The sequence below is a fragment of the Camelus bactrianus genome, chromosome 16 (assembly GCF_048773025.1).
Source record: "Camelus bactrianus isolate YW-2024 breed Bactrian camel chromosome 16, ASM4877302v1, whole genome shotgun sequence".
NCBI lineage: Eukaryota > Metazoa > Chordata > Mammalia > Artiodactyla > Camelidae > Camelus > Camelus bactrianus.
In genome coordinates this window covers 16,008,015-16,026,849 of record NC_133554.1, presented here as the reverse complement: position 1 = coordinate 16,026,849, position 18,835 = coordinate 16,008,015, and the positions used below count along the sequence as shown (strand labels likewise).

Below are 18,835 nucleotides of genomic sequence, written 5' to 3'. Positions count from 1 at the left end.
GGAGGAGAGGCAGCCCGAGGGCCACGGGCTCCCGCCAGAGAGGGCCCAGTTCTCATCTGGCTGTGGCTGCTCCTCCGCCACCCAGGCCAAGCAGGCCACAGGAGACTTCTCTGTGGACATGGCCGGGGTGCAGCCATCTCAGTTTTTCTTAAATTGTCCTCTTCATGTGCTATGTGTGTCCAGGACTCTTCTAACTGTGCTGTGAACCATTCAAGGTCAAAGCTGATTTTTTTCCCCCTGTTCCTAGCATCTGGCGTAGGCAGGTATGATTATCTTTTGTCAAATGAATAAATAACAGGAAAAAGAATTGCAAAAAAACTAGTTCCCATGCAGAAGCCCATGTTCCCTGCCACAGCGACAAGGGAAGAAACCCCGGACCTGCACTGCCCAGGTGGCTGCGTCTGACGCCTCCGGACCCCTGGGAAGACACCTGGGGGGTGGGGCAGGGCAGTCCCCACTCCACCCCCATGCGCTCCAGACCTTACCTCTTACTGTCCTTCCCTTAGGGCTTCCTCCACCTTGTGCACCTCCTGTCGCCTTCCCCGGAAGTCCTCATCTGCAAAGCAGAGGCACTACCTCATCCTCCACCCTGCAGGGCCTCGCCCAGGCATGTCCCCTCCCTCAGGCTGACCCCGTCTCTCCACCCCCCTTGTTTGCTGGGGCACACGCTGATCCCTGGGGGTGATGCGTCGGTCTGGTGAGAGGCAGTGGGGCATGGTGCGGGGTTAGGACACCCACTGCTGGTCTGCTCCATCACTGGGCTCTGAGACCTTGGGCAATTTCTTCCCTCAGTTTCCTCATCTATAAAATGGATGGGGAAGATGAACTGTCCAGATGACCATCAGGCCCTTCTAGTCCTTGTTTCTGGATGTCTCTTGACCACCAAAGGGCCCCTCTGCAAGAGGCAGGAGGATCAGGGTGTGGCTGTGGGCCCAGGAAGGTCTGAGGCAGTGTCTCCTGACCCACATGCCTTGGGTGGGACTGAATGAACGCGGAAAGGCCTGTGGGCTCCAGAGACTGAAACTGCCCAGCGCTTGGTTCTCAAGGGGAGGCCCTTCCAGGTGGGCAGGCCTGTCTGCACCCTCACACCCAGAGAATATTTCCCAGAAACAGCACCTGGCTCTCTGTGCTCCAGGTAAACATCTAGGTGGAGATATGCCCAGAGCCCCTTTCAAGGGTAGAGGGCAGGGAGAGGCAATATGGGCCAAGTGGGCGGGCCTATTTCTTTGGGTTCCCCCGACCCCCGACAGGTTTGGGTCCACCTATGAAATGCCCGGGCCCTCTTCTTGGAGGGCCAGTCACAGGCAACTTAGAGCTCCAGTCCCCTGCCCTCCCTGCCTCACCACAAGCGTGGCCCTCCACGTCCTCCAGGAGATTAGCTGTTGACACCGCAGCCCCTAGCCTGCCGGGCCGTTCAGGAAAACTGTCCCAGGGATGGGTGGGCCACAGTGCTCCCACGTCTACCCACTCCCTGTCCCCAGCCTTTAACCACCCGCTCCAAGCCCAGGAGGTTTCCACCAGGCCAACCGTACCCCCCACATTCCCCAATACTTCTTGCAGGCTCTTTTTCTTGGGGTCAACTGAGCAGCCAGGTCCTGACTCTCTCCCTCGGCTCCCATCTCTGGGGACAGAGAAGCAACTTTCTCCCTGTACCCTTTTGGCTGTTCAGCTTCTAATATCCTGGGCCCTGTTTGACAAGCAAGGGTGGGAGTCTGGGTAGAATTGTGGAGAACCTGATTTTACTGGAAGAACTAAAAGGGAGAGGGCAATATGCTTGAAATGAGGTGGAAAGGTCTGTGGATGGAGTCAACTTAAGAAATTAGGGGGAGGTTTGGTGATTTCAATGGAAGAACCAAGTTTTCTCCCAAAATGCAGATTACCCCAAACAAAAATTAAAAAGTTGCAGGACAACTTCTGAGCCTACAGTGGACCTACACTGGCCTGCTCCCCACGCCTGGTGGTGGCGGTCAAGAGTGGCGTCAGGAGACGGGGTGGCAGGGTGGCAGCAAGGCTCGGGGTGGAGGGGGAGGACCCCAGGGCCCAGTCTGCTGGTGGGGAGGCTGCAGCCCCAGGGAGTCCAGCCCGAAGTTTCGATGCCCTTAGTAGCATCCACCACCCCCATCCTGTGCCAGGCTGGAAAGGATACGAGTGATGCTTCAACAAGTGTTTCCTCTTTGACTTCCTCATCTTGGTCTTCTCTGAGAAGGCCCTGGCCAGCTCAAACAGCTTCCTCCGGGTGGCTGGGGGCAGAGAGACCTGTGAGCCGGCAGCCTGAGCAGCAGGTAGCTGCCCACCCCCAGGACTGGGGCAGGTGGACAGGCTGGTGGGGGAGGGGAGAGGTGACAAGTGGCAGATGGGGCCAAGCTGGCATCCTGGCCGAGAGAGGTGGCCATCCCACGTTGGCCTGCAGGGGCAGCACAGGCCACCGAGACCCTGGCCCGGGGCCGCAGCCGGCAGGCAGGCAGCTGGAGATCCCGGACCCCTCCTTCCCCAGCTGTGACGGCCAGCTACGCAGCTTGGCTTTCTCTCCTGCCACCTCCCCTTCTCCCTTCTCCACCTCCAGAGCTGGTCCTGGGATTTCCATGACTAATCCGAGATCTTCTCTGAAACAGAGCCCAAAAGGATGGCAACCTCATTCACACATGGTTGTGTGTCTGTGTGGCTGGCGGGGAGGCGAGGGGGATGGGAAGGCACGACCTGGCTGGCAGGTCACTCAGCCCACGGGCCTCCCACCCACAGGAAGTGGGCTTAGCTTGGGCCTCCCCGTGCAGTCAGGCCCCCTGGCCAAGCCCCCTCAAGCCACAGAGAACTTGAAGCTCTAAAATTGGCAGGGGGAGGGGAGTTGTACAGCACATTATTATTTTTCTGCAGACAGCTGGCTCAAGAGGATTTAAAACTTAATTTGTATCCAGACTCAGCTGCGCAGGGAAGTGAGGCAGGAAGGCTGAGGGAGCCAGCGTGTGATTAAAATGTCACTTCGGTTCACCAAGAGTCCACTGCATTGACAAGTCCGGATGGCTCCCTCCCTCCCAGGAGGCCACAGGCCTGTCTGGGAAGAGCTGGGGAGGGGGGCGCGAGCTGGACTCACACTTTCCCATGTGTTTCAACTTGTCCCGGAATAAGGCATCTTCAGATACGGTGGCGTTGGTGTCGCTGGTTCCTGAAAGGGGGAAGACACCTCTAAGGGCCACCTCTAGAGAGGGCAGCTGCCCAAGTCTCTGGGGAGGGGGGGTCAGGGCTGTCCCCACAGGACAGGGGCTCAACTCCAACTTCCACTTGAGGAGGGGAGCAAAGAGCAGGCCTCTTTCCTCACCAGGAGGGAGCTCAAAGCAAGGGGGACACTTGGGGTTCAAGGAGCATTTCTTTCCCCACCCAAGCCTCACTGCTCCCTTTCCTATAAAAAGTGGGAGAGCAGTATGGTCTGCTGTATGTGTGGAGGGCCGGCTCACGCAGGCTCCCAGCTGTCTGCTCCTCTGACCGACGCCATGTTCTGCAAAGTCCTGTTAGAAGCTTGCAATCAGTTGTGATGGGAGTACTGACACCACGGAAGCTACCAGATGCTATGCACTGGGGCGTCCCCTACACCCTGACAGGCTGTTAAACACTCCCAGCACGTGGCCAGCCTGCCTGCATCCTGCACAGTGTGAGGGTTAATGCAGTAACAGGGGCGAGCCAGAGTCTCTGCGCTCACTCAGCACCCACTCTGCCGCTGCCCTCCTAAAGCCCCTGCGCTAATCCGGAGTCACCTTGCCTGCTAAGTCCCCTGAGTCATTCTGATCCATCTCAGCGGTCCTGGTGTCTACAGTTAATTTGGGATCGAGGACAAGAAGCTGCCGTTAAAACCCCCAGATGCACATCTGATGGGGCCTAAGCTCCTGGCCTGTTGCTTATGAATCGGTTCCCCAGGATTTTCTCTCTTCAAGCTGGGATCAGCTGAGCTCCCCATCCTCCTGCTCCCCTGCCCCCACTCTACCACAAGATGTAAGATTTGTTTCGGGCAAAAGCTGCTGGTTCTTTCTCTGAGGTGGGCAGCCTGTGTGTGGAGGGCACTGGGTGACGAGGGACCCCTCTGCACACAGGCAAGTCCACGCATCGAGTACGGAAGCCAGGCCTTCTGGGCCTCTCTGCCCTGAGTTCCCGGCTCCAGCTCCACCCTCGTCTGTGCAACCCAGCAGCCTGCTGTCCACCCCTGGCCCCTCTTCTGCCGCTTAGGGTTCCTGGAGGGTCCTGGCCCTCTCCTGAGGCAAGTCTTGCTTCTCAGCACCCTGTACATGAAGCTCACAATTCTCTTCCTCCAATGCTAGGGCAGGGCCGGGTGTTCCCCAGCTACTGAATGAATGAAGGAAGGAAGGAACAAACCCTTCCCAGACTGATTCTGCCCTTCCCTCAACATGCGTTTGCTGTAATTAACAAGGGTGTCCTCAGCTTTGCTGGCGCCTCCTCCCACTTCCTGGACGCATCTCCTGCGTTTCCCCACAAGACCGCAAGCTCCCCAGGGGCAGCGACCAAGTCTTGAAAGTCTCTGAGTCCCTCCATCCCCACCCCCGTCACCCCATAGGACACCATGTGGTGTGGTGTGTCCCCTTCTTGCCGGTGCTCCAGGCCCCTCTCAGGAGTTCAGCCAGCCTGTTGGCTGATCCCAGCTGTGGGCTCTGGCAGCTGCTGGGTTGGTAAGAACTCAGGCTGCCAAGTGGAGGAGCCATCTCACTCCTCGGTGAGTGTGGTGGTGGGGGCAGAACTCTCCCCTCCAGCCTCCTTCTTCACCCTACCCCTCAAACTCCAAAGATGCAAAGCCCAGCTGGGGTGTGAGCCTTCTACACCCTCCAGGCCACTCTCTCTCAGGAAGGCAGATTACCTGGGACAGGAGAGGGAAAGTCAAAGTCATTCCCAACGGCCACGCTGCTAGATGTAGATTTCTGGGACTCATACTTCAATCGATCTGGAAAAGGACCACATTCTGGTCAGGGAGGTTAGCTCCCACCCAGGGGCACCTGCACTGACATGCAGGAGGCTGTCGGAGGCCAAGCCCCCAGAGTCACACACGTGCACACATGCATACACAGAAGATGTGTACAGACAATGTCCACGGGCTCTCAAAGAACCAGTGATACAGAAACTACTGCCCTGACAATCACGTGGGTTGTTAGAATGTCAAATTTAGAAGGACCCTGAGAAATCAGACAGCCCAGCCTTTCACTTAAAAGGAGGGGCTCCGAGACCCCCAGCTCCTTTGGTGCAGAGCTGGGACCAGCCTTGGGCTTCCTCTGTCTCAGACCAGCCTTTTCCCTGCATACCATGCTCCCTCCCCCACAACACACTGTCAGACAGACAGACAGACAGACACACACACACACACACACACACACACACACACACACACCCCTCTCCCACAGTGCCCTCACTGTACCCTACCCCAAATTCTCCCACCCTGAAAGGGAAAGGCAGCCAGCCTAGGGAGTAGGGTCTTGGCCAAAGGAAAAGTCAAACATACAAAAAACTCAAGAGCCTCGGCTGTAACGTCCTCTGCGCAGGGAGGCATCCACTCTGGCACCCATAGACCCAATCACTCTATTCCTGGAGCTCCAGACACATCGTGCCCCAGCCAGTGCCTGGCACAGACCAGATGTGTGAGGGGGGCGAGGAGAGAGCCCCCCTAAGAGGGCACCCCCTCCCTCCCTCCAAGTCCCAGGGGAGGGAGAAGGGTGGCTGGCGACTCAGGTTCCCATTGGCAGAATTCTGGGGCTCCCATAAGGATAACTCAAGGCCACGCCTGACCTCCAGCTCAGTGCCTCTCCTGAGCCCCATGGTTAAAGCCAATATCAACCCGTCCTTCAGCTGCGTAGCAGCGGCCGGCCAGGCCAGCTGTAGGGCCCTGACCCAGTGCCCCACCTCTCTCCAGGGCGAGCAGGAAGTCACGGTTGCGCTGCAGCTCCTTCATGAACTCCTCGTTTTGCAGGAAGAGCGCGATCCTCTCATCCTCCAGATACTGCTTCCAGCGGCTCTCCTGTTCCCGGGGCCCAGCCCCGATCCCCGGGGGCTGGCCTGCCTCTGCACTCGTGGGCTTGGAGCCCCCGGAGTTAGCCTGCGGAGAGGAGCGAGCACGTGGACTGCCTGCTCACGAGGGAACGTGCTGCACTAACATCCACGGACATCTGGGGGTACACGTGTCCTCCCCAGGATCCTCCAGCCACACCCTGCAGCCAGCACCTCCTATCCGCATCTAGTAGTCAGCCGGAGTCCAACTTAACAGGCCAGAGCCCTCTCTGCTGAGGAAGCAGCAAAGGCTTTAAAAACGACTCCGTCCCACCTTGAAACACTCATTCCTTCAGCAAAACCTGAACTTAGTCCTGAAGGGTCATCTGCAGACTGCTCAGTAGCCTACACGTGGATCCCCAAACTCAAAGCTCTCCCTGTACCAGCTGCCTTGGGGGAGACCCCCTGCAAGGGCCAACCTCCAGGGAGAAGCCACTCCAGCCCTTTCCCAGGGGAGGGAAGAAAGGCGCCCTGGTTCTCTGCCATGGACAGCCGCCCGCCCACCTCCCCCACCCCTGGGGTGAGGGCTGCAGCCAGAGAGTGGCCTCAGGACTGTCACCTTCCTGGGTGGAAGAGGAAACCTCCAGGAAATGAGGCTTTGGGTCCAGCACTCTTTTCCTGCAAACTCAGTGCAACAGAAATAGCTCGGCCTGTGCTTAAACATCAGGCAGTGACACCGGCTGGCACACACGGTGTGGGCGAGCAGAGACGCTGCACTAGAGGGGGCGGGGGGTATCCCCGTTACCTGTATGCTGTCCAGCTGCTGGGGCAGGATGCGGAGAAAGTCTTCGGGGAGGTTGCCAAGCAGTGGGGGGTTCCAGTTGCGATAGCGCCTCTGGCCGGAAGGGGGCGCGGTGACCAGCACGTCAATGCTGGAGGGCAAGAGATGACGATGGGGAAGGAAAAGTCAGGCCCAAACCCGGCGTCCCACCCATCACATCGGGGCCCTGCTCAGAATGGCACCCCCGATCCAGAGCCTCCCGTGGCCTCCACTGCCTCCACCTCCGGCACCAAGGCCCAGAGGCCCAGCATTCTCACACATCTTCTCAACCAGGCCCTGCTGACCCCCAGCCTCTGGGCCCGGGTGCTTGCAGCACCAGACATTCACTGCTTCTGACCACTCAGTGCCCTCAAGGTTTCTGGGCCTAGAGAGCTCTCTGTTCACAGCGGGCGTTGTAGATTTAGGCACGGATGCAGGGATCATATTCTTTCAAGCTCTATCCCCAGCACCGAGCCCGATGCCAGCTCATGGCTGCTGAGAAACAGGTGTGCCCTGAGTGAACAGACACGAGCCGCCAGCAGCCCAGCCCACCCCACTCTGGTTTGCTGGGGTCGAGGGGAATGGGAGCACCAGGATCCCTAGAGGGCAGAGCGGACCCAGGCTCCAGATCTAGTGCAGCCACAGACAGCACGGTGGTCCTGGGTGAGAGCCTGCTCCCCCGGAGCTCAGTTTCCTTATTTACAAACTGCTGCCTCCCTGCCCAGGCACGCAGAAGCCCCTCAAGAGTCTGTCTTGAACGACATGCTGAAAAGGCACGTGTGGGGCGGGAAGGGCTCTGGGCCCAGGTGGCGCTCAGGGGCGGCTCTCGGTAGGCAAGGTGCCTGGCAGGATGCCTGAGCCAGCCTGAGGCCCACAGCAAAGTGGTGGCGGAGAGGAAGGAGGCCAGGGCACGCGCCCTCTCCGACCTCCAGGCTCCCGCCCTGCCATCCCGGCCTGCGGGCAGCCTGGGGCCTGGCCAGGAGCTCCCCACAGCTCCTCGCAGGCAGCCTGCAGCGTGGCAACCGCAGGACACGTGTTCTGCTGAATCAGGGAAATGACACACAGAGAAGGCAGCCTAGGGCCGGGGGCGGTGGGGGCCACTCTCTCCCGGGCCTGGCTTTGATTTAGTCTCCAGCTCCAGGAATCCCGCCCGCCCCCTCACTGGAGGGGAGCTTTTCCGGGCTGCCTCTGACTATGGAAATAACTTCCTTTCCTTTTCTATTTTGGGCGGGTGGCCTGGCGGCGGAGGGGGAAGGGCGGGGGCGGCAGCAGACAGGATAACAAGCTGCTAAGTGCGTGGTGGGAGCTCAGCACTCAGCCAGGAGCCAGGGAACCCCGGCCCCTCTCGCCACACAGATGCCAGAATGGAGCCTGTATCACCACCCGGGACTCCGATGCCTGGGCACGTGTCCTTCTCCATCACTCCTCCGCCTCCTGTTACTCTTGGCAGCTTCATTTTTCTCTAAGGGCCGGAGAGGCAGGGGAGGGGACACCCCATCTCTCAGGGACTCAAGGACCACCTATGGTCGGCCCCAGCACCCTGGAGAAATCCTCTCAGGGTCGCCACCCTTCCTACAGCTTCAGGGTCTTCATCTGGGACAAAGGTGCCGACCTGAAAGCAACCACGCCCAGAGCCACCCAGGAAAGCTGTGGAGAGAGCCCCGGAGTTGCCGTTGGACCCCTCAAGCCAGTTGGACCCCTCTAGCCATCTGTCACTGAGAACCCAAGTGGGGAGGAGGATGGGGGATGAGGAGCAGAAGGCTCGCCCTCAGCTGAGTTCCCCCGGCTGCTGGGCCCATGGTCCTGGAGGAGGGGCAGGCCAGCCCCCTGCCGGCCCCCTGCCCTGGCACCGGCTGAGATGAGGTCAGCCCACAGCTGCGAGAGCCAGGGAGCCCTGAGTGCAGGCGGCCCAGGCAACTCCATTGTGGTTGGAAAGGAATGTCAGAAATGAGCTGGGAGGCAAATAAAAAAACTTCCAAGGCTGTAATTTCAACGGAAGAACAGCAGGTGGCCTGCGAGGAGGGGTGCCTCTGGGTTTCAGAGACTGTCTTTCAGTCTGGAGAGAGAGGCAAGGACAGGCCGGGGGAGGGAAGAGAGAGAAGGCTGGGGAGGCTCTCCTGACCCAGAGCCTCTGCCTCTGGACCTCAGAACTGGAACCTCAGACCCAGCAGAACCCCAGGTTTACCCAAAGAATACCAGAGCCCAGAAGGATTTCAGCAGCAAGCCTTCTAGGAAGGAGTTTTGGTAAAGACCAGACATTGAGGCCCAGATGGGGTCAGGCCTTGTCCCAGGGCACATAGATCATCCTGGTAAAACCTGGGCCCAGGGATCCTGGCGTTCCAGGCATGCTCCCCTGGGATCACCTTGCCTCTCTGTGCCCCAGCAGGGCCAGCTCCCAAACCCTGCCCCATCTGCTGTCTCAAAAGCACCCCAGTCACTGGAGGTGACAGAAGGGAGCCAGGCCATTCCTCCCCCAGGTCCCCACTCACATCTGATTGCCCCCAGCAGCCACAGGGAGATTCCTAAAATGCTAATCTGATCTCACTCTCCAGTTTAAATGCCCTGGCTGTGGGATAGGGTCAAAGCTCCTTGGAGGACCCACAAGGCCCTCCATAATCTGCTCGCTTCTCCAGCTTCCCCCAGCTGTTCCAAAATTCCTAGAGTTCCCCTAGAAGGTTCCCCTCTTTCCTGCCTCCAGGCCTTTGCACATGCTGTTTCCTTTGCCTGGAATGCTATCCTGTCCACTTCACCAGGTCACAGCTTGGACATCAGCTCCTCTAGGCCATCTTCCCCACACCCCGCCTGGCGTCTGTGCCTCCCACAGACTCTGATTTCCTTTGAAGGTCCCAGCTGCGCTGTGTCCACCTCTGTAATAGACATGGTTCAGTGCCTGCATGCTTCAGGTGACTCAGTAAATGCTGAAAATGCGCGTCCTGGATGAAGAGACGGAATGAGGCCCTGTAACTGGGTTGGGGGTTGATCTGGGCCTAGCAGGGCCATCCTGGGGCAAAGGGGCACATGCTCAGAGACTGGCCCTGCCTATTCTGAACACTGGCCTCTGAGGGCAGCCCCATCACTGGTGTCAGTGTTCACTGTCGGAGCTGACATCAGAGGCCAGCTGTGCAGCCGGGGGCGGGACGGAGCAGTAAACCACTGGTGATGGGTCTGGTTCACACCCGACACTGTGCTAAGTGCTACCCACATGACATCTCGTTCAACCCTCACAAGAGTGCCGAGGTGGGGATCAGTATTCCCATTTCACAGATGAGGCAAAAGAAGTTCAGGGAGTTTGAGCAGTGAGCCAAAGGCACCTAAAGAATCAGAAGTTCGGTCGCTCAAGGGGCAGGGAGTGACTGGGGAGAACACTCTGCTTCTGTCTGACTCCACAATGCAAGTTCTCTTCCCTGTATCCACCCCCAGCCCAGCAAAGCCTTCACTTCTGGGTCAGGCCCCTGAATCTCAGAGAAGGCAACCTGTCCAAAGTCACAGGGTGTGAGCGAGACCTCCTGAGCCTTGGTCTAGTGCTGAGGTCACTTTGCCCCCAGCTGGGGCTCCCAGCCCTGGGCAGCACTACCCCTACCCAACCCGACCCACCAGACCCAGAGGAGGGGAGGGAGGATGTGGCCAGGATGTCCACACCAGGTTTACGATGGGATTCTGTCTCTTCTGGGCTCAGCTTTCCCTTCGGAAAAATAAGTAGAATTATTCTAATAGAAGCCGAACTATTTGAAAAGGCATCTTGGGACATTAAAGAAAAATGTCAAAGGAAGATCCTTTAGCCCTGGGCGTCATGACTCATCCCAGGCTGCAAGGCCTGCCAAGATCTCACCCAGACCTATCCACTTATTCCCTGCCTCCCCCCACTGCAGCCTCCTGTGTCACTTGTGATAGAGGAAGGACCTCAGCTCCACTCCAGGCCACGACTCCAAACGTTGCTTCCTCCCCCACCCCCATAACTTTCTAGGCTTCTACCAGCTCTCTGAGCTGCAATCACAGAGGTTTTCCTCATCAGGGAGATGACAGGACACAGCAGTGAAGCACATCTGTTGGCTTTGGAGTCAGAATGACCTGGTTCAAATCCCAGCTCGGTAGTCTTAGGGAAGTTAAGAAATTTCTCCAAGGCTCAGTTTCCTCATCTGTAAAATGGGGATGACAACAGGGCCTACCTCACAAGCTGCTGGATGATTTGAATGCAATGGTGTAGGTAAAGAACCTTGTCAGTTTCTAGCATTTGAAGGTCACTTAGTAAATGGTGGCTGTTATGATTTATTATCTATACCTGTATGATCACACTGTCTGGGGCCCCCAAGATCCCCTGAAGGGAAGATCGACTGGAACAAGTCCCTTGTCCCATCCTTTCCCCCAGCCCCTCCCCACTCCAGGCCGGAGTCATTCTAAGGACCAGCAGGTCTAGGACAAAGAGACACCTGGGCTTCAACAGCCCACCGTGAACAGGGAGCCCAGAAAAAAACAAGCGCCTCGGAGACCCACGGGACCTGGCTGGCAAACAGCTTCATTTAAAATTTCCAAATTACAGAGTCCCTGACCGGGAAGATTTCTCCAGGGACCTAGCAATCTCTTCTTCGCCCTCCAATCATCGGATTAGCCCAGAAAAAGCGACTTACTTGCCCTCGTTGCTTAAAAATCCCTACAACATCCCTAGACCAGGGATGGCAAATAGCTATCTATTCCATCAATTACTGATGACTGTCTGGAAGTGCTGTGTTGAGGAGGATTCTGACGTCCCATCTCAACTAAGCAGGAAAGAGCACAGCGCTCAGTTAGTAACGTCTGCCCAGGAGAGGCAGTGTCTGGACCCCTTCCGTGCATTTGTCACCCTCATGATGCATCTCGCTTGACTATAAACTCCCAGAAGGCAGAGGCTGAGCCTTGATTAAGTCTGTTTAAGTGTGTGTTCAGCATAGCGCCCAGCCGAGAGTAGGAATTTAGTGAATGTCTGCTCTTGCAATCCTCACACTTTGAAAGTTCTCCTTGGTATCTAGCTAAAGTGCCTCTTGCTGCAGTAGAAGACTGTTCTTGGTGGGACAGTATACTGAGGGGTCCAGCCAAGTTTCCTATTGTGTTTGTACTCAATCCCAACCTCTCATCCCCCTCCCCTCCAACTGCCCTGCGCTCTGAGAGGAGACAGATTCTTACCGGGGAGGTGGCGTTGGGGGAGCCAGAGGGTAAGGCCGGTCGAACATGTGCATGTGGTAGGCTGGCGGGGAGTACACAGGCGGGGGCTCCTCATCTGAGCTATCAGGTTCCAAGGTTCTTTCCAAAATCTGCATCAGAGGCAATAAAGGAAGAAATATTAACAGTCCTTCCTTGAATGTAAATTAAATTTAGACAAAATCAAGTGTGGGTGAGGATGTGTAGTAAGAGAACTCTGCCACTGCTGCTGGGAGTGTAAACTGATACAAGCACCACTCTGCAAAACTGTCTGGCTCCCTTCACTAACACCTAGCACCCGGGCTACCTCTGAGCCCGCGATTCCCACACACACAGCAGACGTGAAAGCACACGTCCCCAGAGGAATGCTCCGGGCAGCATTATCCATCCAAGGAAGGATCAAAACCAGGCAAAATCAAAACAGTGATTGCACTTGGAGCAGTGTGACCTCTGGGGAGCTCGGAAGGAGCATGAGGGGGATCCCAGCCTCTCTGATGTTTCCTGACCGGGGTGCTGACGAAACTTCGCTGAACTGCACACTTGTGACTCGTGGACTCTTCTGTACGTGCGTTCCTCTCAGTAAATAACTAACATCATTCCTACCCTCTAAGTACTTCCACATCGATGCCCTCTCCTTAAGCTGGAACAACTGGGCAAAGTAGGCTGTGGGTCGTTACTCCCATTTTATAGATGAGGAAACTGAGGCCCAGGCTGACTGATTAACAAGGCAAAAGCCACACACTGTTTCTAGACCTAAGTCTTGACATGGACATGGTCTCTGCGGCTAGCGTCCCTCCTTCAGACACGATGCTTGCACACCAGGTTGGTTTCTCAGGGTGGATAGAGGTAAAGGGAGGGCCCAGGATGCCTGCCCTTCCTCCTCCCAGACTCCTCTCTTCATCCAGGAACTAGAGAAAGGGGCAAGGGCAGCCAAGGGCTGGATGAAGGCCAGGGTTCCTGCCATGTGGACTGACCTGGACCCTTCCACAGAGGTCCACGGAGGGGTCCACGGCAGGAGGAAGCTGTCGACCCGGAGAGCCCAGGTCACACAACCCCACCCGGCCTACACCTTACCCTCCTGCTCCCTTCTCCTCTCCTGCTCAGCTCTGCGCTCATCTCCTCCAAAGAACACTGGAAGGACTTAGAGGCTGTCAACTGGCCTGAAATCTGAGCCCTAAGTGAGTCTGCAGAAGTCACCGCTGAGCTGCCTCTGCTTCTGCCCCGGCACACCTCTGCCCCGAGCCCAGCCACAGCCCGGCACCCGGAGTGTCAGAGTGACACCACTGAGGACGGGCAGGTGGGTCAATGAGCATGCGCACGTGCACAGGCGCGCGCACACACACACTGCCATGCTTTGCGCACACACACACTGCCATGCTTTGCGCACACACAGCCAGCCTGACCCAAGGAGGCCTCCTGCCCTGGAATGCACTAACGTTCTTTCCTATGAGGCGGTAAGTATTTAAACAGATGCTTTTGCAGAAAAAGAAGAATGTAGCTGCTTTGTGGGCCACTGCTCTCCTTACCCCAAATTTCCACAAGAAAAAAAGACAGAGAGAGAGAGAGAAAAAATAAAACACTGTAAAGTCCAGGTCTGTTCACTGGTGAACTGCTGGTGCCTGGCACACAACTGCTTTGAGGGACAGGGTTCTAAGCTGGGGCCTGGAGGCCAAGCCTCTCCTCCTTCAGTGGCTGGCCTGGCCTGTCTCCACTGACGCTGATCTGAGTGAGATGGAAAAGGAGGGGAGAGCTCAGTAGGAGTGGTTCCCAGAAGGAAGCCGCGTGGGGTTCGTATGACTGGGACCTGTAGCAGCCGGCCCGCAGATTCAGGGAGAGCAGGCCTCCGCTCTCAGCCCCTCCAGCTCCTCCAGCGGCCTCCTGGGGCTGCAAGAACCAGACATGCATCAGAGGCTCCTGGAGCAGAATGAGGAAACGCCAACCAGGCAGACAGCAGGCCAGGCACACTCCGGAAAGGCTGATCCGAGTCTCCAGGGAGAGTAACCCCAGCCATGTGTCTGGCTCCCCGGCCCTCCCCCCAGTTTCACCAGCCACAGTGAGGTTGTTCTTCTGGCTCTAAAGAAAGGTGCTGAAGTTTTCGGTCCTGTGGCCTCCTGGCTTCACTCAGTGTGGGTGATGGATGCCTGCCAGGTGCTCCGGGGGCCAAGGTCCGGGCCATTGATCTGACAGGAGATATTTCTCTGTGGCAAGGATCCCCCTCGGGCCAGCCCACCATCCATCAGCCCTCAGAGAGGGGGCTTTTTCCAGTCAGCAGTTATTGTCATTCCAGCTGCCGCTCATAAATTTTCCGAAGCACTTTTGGCTGGTCAGGAATGAATAGGCCCAAGCTGAGCTCCAAAGATGGGGGTAGGGGGGAGCCCAGGAGGGGTGCTGAGAAGGGGCTCAATCTGGAAAGCAAGATTCTTAGCAAAACAGAAGCACACACAGTGCAGGCTTGTGTAGGGCATCGGTGACGCTTTGTGGTGGCTCACAGGGCTGTGGGTGCTGAAAACAAAGGAGGAAATATTATCCTACCTGCCAGACTGTCAGAACAAATGAGACCATGGAAGGGGTCAGTGTTGGCAGAGAACTTTCCTTCCAGCTCACACTTAAAGGCTGTATCTGCAAACATACACACACACACCCCCCCAAACGCACACACACATGCACCTACCCCTCCTTTTCACAAAGGAGATCTGGTTTTTCTAAAGCTCCCTCCACTAGCTAATCCAGGCGGAGTAAAAGAGTGGTTTCCCAGGAAAATAGACTAAAGAAAGCTGTGCAGGGGGGAGGGTATAGCTCAGTGGTAGAGTGCACGCTTAGCATGCACAAGGTCCTAGGTTCAATCCCCAGTACCTCCATTAAAAATAAATATATGCACCTAGTTACTTCCCCTCCCCCCAAAATAAAGCAGTCAGAATTCACTAAAAAAAAAAAAAAAAAAAAAAAAGCTGTGCAAAGACAGCAGCATTTATTCATTCAGCAAACATTCCCTGAGTGCCTGTCACATGCTGTGACTGTCCCAGTGCTGCAAGTGACATAGGGATGAGCCAAATGTCATTGCCCACAGAGCTTCTCCTCTACTTAGAAAGAGAAATCTCAGTCAGCACCCCCTACAGGAGGAAGGGCAAGTGGACTCTACTCTGCAAGATTAACGGAGAATGGCCACCTGCAGGGCTATGTTGAGGACTCTGAGGCCACAGGTGGGTCTTGGCTTCTCATTGTAAATGAGGGCAATAACAATACCACTTCACAAAGTTTATGAGATTTGAAGCGATGATGCAGCTAAGCATGTGGGATGGTGCTTGGCCCAGGCTGGGGCCAAAGAGCAGAGCTGAATCCCATCTGCTGGGTCCTTCTGTCTTGTCCATGGCTGCATGTCTCTGATGCCCCTGCAGGCAGTGACTCCCTTGCTGAAAGACTCTGTGTGCCCCTTCTGCGCCCAGCATGGCAGGTCCTGCCGAGACTGGGGGGGCAAGATGCGTCCTGAACTCTTGGATGGGCAGAGGGAGGCCTGGCCACACCCAGCAGGTGGGCCTTGATTCAGCGAGCTGGTCCCTTCTCCTCCACCCACCTCCCTGGAGAGAGGAGAGACCGACCAGCCTGGGTATCACTCACTCCTCGGTCACAGGAATTGAACTTGCAAGTCTGGTGTGTCATCCCTCTTCCATGGCTCCCTAGGCTCTAGGGTACAGCCCCACTGTTTCTCAGCCACAAGGCCTCCTGGTCTCTGCTCACTCTAGGACCCTGACAAACAGAACTGCTGCCAGTTCCCTAAGGACTCCTGCCCTGTTTCACCTCTGAGCCTTTGCACAAGCTGTTCCCTCTGCCTGCACTCCTTTCTCTCACTCTTCACTCTTTCTTTGGTTCTCAGCCATCATTTTCTCTCTGCTGCTTTCAGTTCCCCCATCCTAACATTTACCTCTCCAGGCTGTCATTGCCTGACACGTACCTCTAGTCCCCACTGGACTGTGAGCTGTGAGGGCAGGAACTCTGACTTGGCCAAAGGGGATACCCAGAGGTTCAAGAGGAGCCTTTCTGGACAAACACAGACCAAGTGGGATTCAGAATGTTGGGGTGATGCCCAGGTGTCTCCATTTTTAACGAGCTCCTTGTCTGATGACCTCTGACCCTCTGGTCTAGTATGGTGTCTGGCACAGCCCTGAGTAAGTGCACATGTTTGCTGAGTGACTGGATGATTTTTGGCCATATAATAAGGCCACAGGCTGACTTGGGTACAGCTTCCCTAGGACAAATAAGACATAAGTTCTGCTTGCTAGGCAGAACCCAGACAGGAATAAAACCCAGTCCTCTAAGAGGTTCAGTTGTTGGAGCTCCTGGTGAATTATCGGGGCCGCGCCCCTACCTCCGAGGGGATGCTGTCCTCCGAGTCCGAGCTGTCCTCGTAGACGCTGCCGCCACCCGCCTCCAGGTTCATCTGCAGCAGCTGGTCGATGGTGGCGTCCACGGCGCCGCTGTTGGCGCGCAGCACGCACTCAATGATGTCGTAATCCATGTTGGGGAACATGGTCTTGAAGTCGTCCATGGCCTGGTTGAACTCGAGGCGGCGCACCTGGCGGGCGGGCCGGCTGTTGTTGAGCTCCTGCGAGGCCGCCGCCGCGCTGCCCCCGGCCCCGCGCGCCCCCGCCGAGCCGCCCGCGCCGCCCCCGCCGCCCCCGCCGCCGCCGCCACTGCTGCTCCGGCGGAACAGGCTGGTCATCTTGCCGAGCCGCTGGGGGAAAATGCTTCCCGCCCGCGCCGAGCCCCTTCCCCCGGGTCCCTGCGCCGTCGCTGCTGGCTCGGCGGGCTCGGGCAGCTCAGTCCCGCGACGGGCGGGGTCCCCGGGTCAGGAGACTAGGGCGCGGCATCCGGGCCTGGGCCGTGTGGGGCTGCGCGGCTGGTCATCCACGCCCCCGGAGCATCCTGGGGCAGGCTCACCGGACCGTCCCACCTGAAACCGAGGAGGACAGAGTCAGGGGACGAATGCAACAAACTTGAGCTCAGGATGGTGCCAAAAGGAATTAGGGCGACACCACCACCCAACTACCACATCCACGGGAGAACGGCTTCTTTTTGCTTTCTCTCCAGCTGTGGTAATTCAACAGCCCTGCTCTTTACCAGTTAGCAAGGGCTTACATCCTAAGTATTGCGCGCGGGTTAACTCATGACATCATCATGAAGTAGGTGCTAGTATCCCCCTTATGCAGATGGGAGAACAGAGGCACAGACCTGAGGAAGTCGAGGAAATGAGATTTGAGCCCAGGACTATGGCCCCTGAGCCCCTGGCCTTAACCACTACACCCACTGCCAACTATCCCTAAGGACTGGATGGGGGCAGGAGGGCTCTGTATAAGCAATGTCCTCCCCTTCTGGTCTCCAGCCCCATCCAGTCTCTGCTTTCCTCACCTCCCCCCATCAGGGCCCCACCATCATGGCATCCACTTTGTGCAAAGCTCCACTAAATCTGCCACAGAACATGAGCAGCCCACTCAGAACCAGGCATGTAAATCACTACCAAGGTCGCATGCCTGTTGGTGCAGTCAACTGAGAGTTGAACGTGTCTCAAAACGTCAAGTTCTGACTTTCTCATGCTTATCCCAAGATGTACAGTAATTTACTAATTGTAGAAAAGTGGCAGTGGCAGCTCTATTTTAAGGGACTGTTCCATCAAAGGATGTTAAATTCTTTTCTACTTGGGGTCATAATCTTTGGCAATTGATAGAGAAACACTGTTGTGAACAAATCAGCGGGATGATCTGCCTGGCCATGACCTCAGCAGTTAACTGGTGATGGAAGGAAGGCTAGACCAGAGGGTGCGGAAGGCCAGAAGACCTGTCACTACCACTGATTCCGTCTGTCCCTTTAGGTCAGTCCCCTCACAGGTAAAATGGGACTTCATATTGTTCCTCCAGTGCCTTCCGCTGCTGCTATGCTGAGATTCTTAACTTCCTGCAAACCTCCACCCCCTTAGAGGGATGTGGAAATAGTCCAGGGTTTCTGCTCTGGGACTTGCTGGGTGGGTCTGCCTAGTCCCAGGGAGGCGGGCTGTATTCAAGAATAGGAAACTGGAAACACACGGGCCCCATGCAACCTCCGGACACTGATGTTACAGAACAATGATCCCCTCCCGCCCTCAGAGGAAACCTGTTAACACTCTGGTATATCTATCTAGGTCCTTTTTTCTATGCACATACTACCATACGTATGGATTTATTTTACCGAAATGTGATCAAACCATAAATTCTACTGTGCGAATTGTTTTTTCCATTTCATAATTTATTGTAGCCATCTTCTCATGTCAGAACATATAGATCTACTCTGTCATTTTTAATGCCTGAGTAGTAGTCTGTTGACTGAGTGAAGCAGGATTTATTATCCAACCTCCTTCACCCCATCTCTTCCCAGATGAGCAAGTCCCAGCCCAGAGAGGCCAAAGCCATTTCACAAAGAAGCACAGGGAAGTGACCTCAAATGATCAGTCCAAGAAATGTGTTATGAGAATGAACATAGGAAGGTAGCCAAGGATGACATGGCCTCCTGCAGCTGACTTTAGACACCCCAGCTCCCCACCCCCACACCTCCCACCACGCCCAACACACTGAAGGTCAGAGGATGCTTCCAGAACACCCTCCAAAGTGGGACTCCACCCTGCTGTGGCCTTTATCCTGGATTCTGGACACTTGCCCTGAGGCTTCTAACAAGGCCCTCAGGAGGCCCCAAAAGCCAGTGCCCTGGGCTGCAATCTGCTGTCCCACTGTCATGGCACATAGGGGTCAGTGCCTTGTGCTACACCTCTGGAGTAAAGCCACCTTCTCCCTGCCCCTTGAGTAACTTAGTAAAAGAGATGGAGGGACCTGGCTCTCACTTTGGGAA

General features: G+C 56.4%; 1 protein-coding gene across 2 annotated transcripts in view; it reads right to left on the bottom strand.

The window, feature by feature from the left end:
* Nucleotides 1–18,835, bottom strand: part of CUEDC1 (CUE domain containing 1) — a 76,502-nt gene that overhangs the window by 3,364 nt on the left and 54,303 nt on the right. For both annotated transcript variants that reach the window (XM_074342743.1, XM_074342744.1), the window contains exons 2-10: nt 16,329–16,913; nt 11,951–12,078; nt 6,779–6,905; nt 5,890–6,082; nt 4,856–4,939; nt 3,089–3,160; nt 2,147–2,240; nt 1,344–1,402; nt 486–556 (exon numbers count right to left, since the gene is read on the bottom strand). In XM_074342743.1, the coding sequence (XP_074198844.1) occupies nt 489–556; nt 1,344–1,402; nt 2,147–2,240; nt 3,089–3,160; nt 4,856–4,939; nt 5,890–6,082; nt 6,779–6,905; nt 11,951–12,078; nt 16,329–16,682 (1,179 nt within the window). In that variant the 5' untranslated portion in view covers nt 16,683–16,913 and the 3' untranslated portion in view covers nt 486–488. The remainder of the gene's footprint in view (nt 1–485; nt 557–1,343; nt 1,403–2,146; nt 2,241–3,088; nt 3,161–4,855; nt 4,940–5,889; nt 6,083–6,778; nt 6,906–11,950; nt 12,079–16,328; nt 16,914–18,835) is intronic.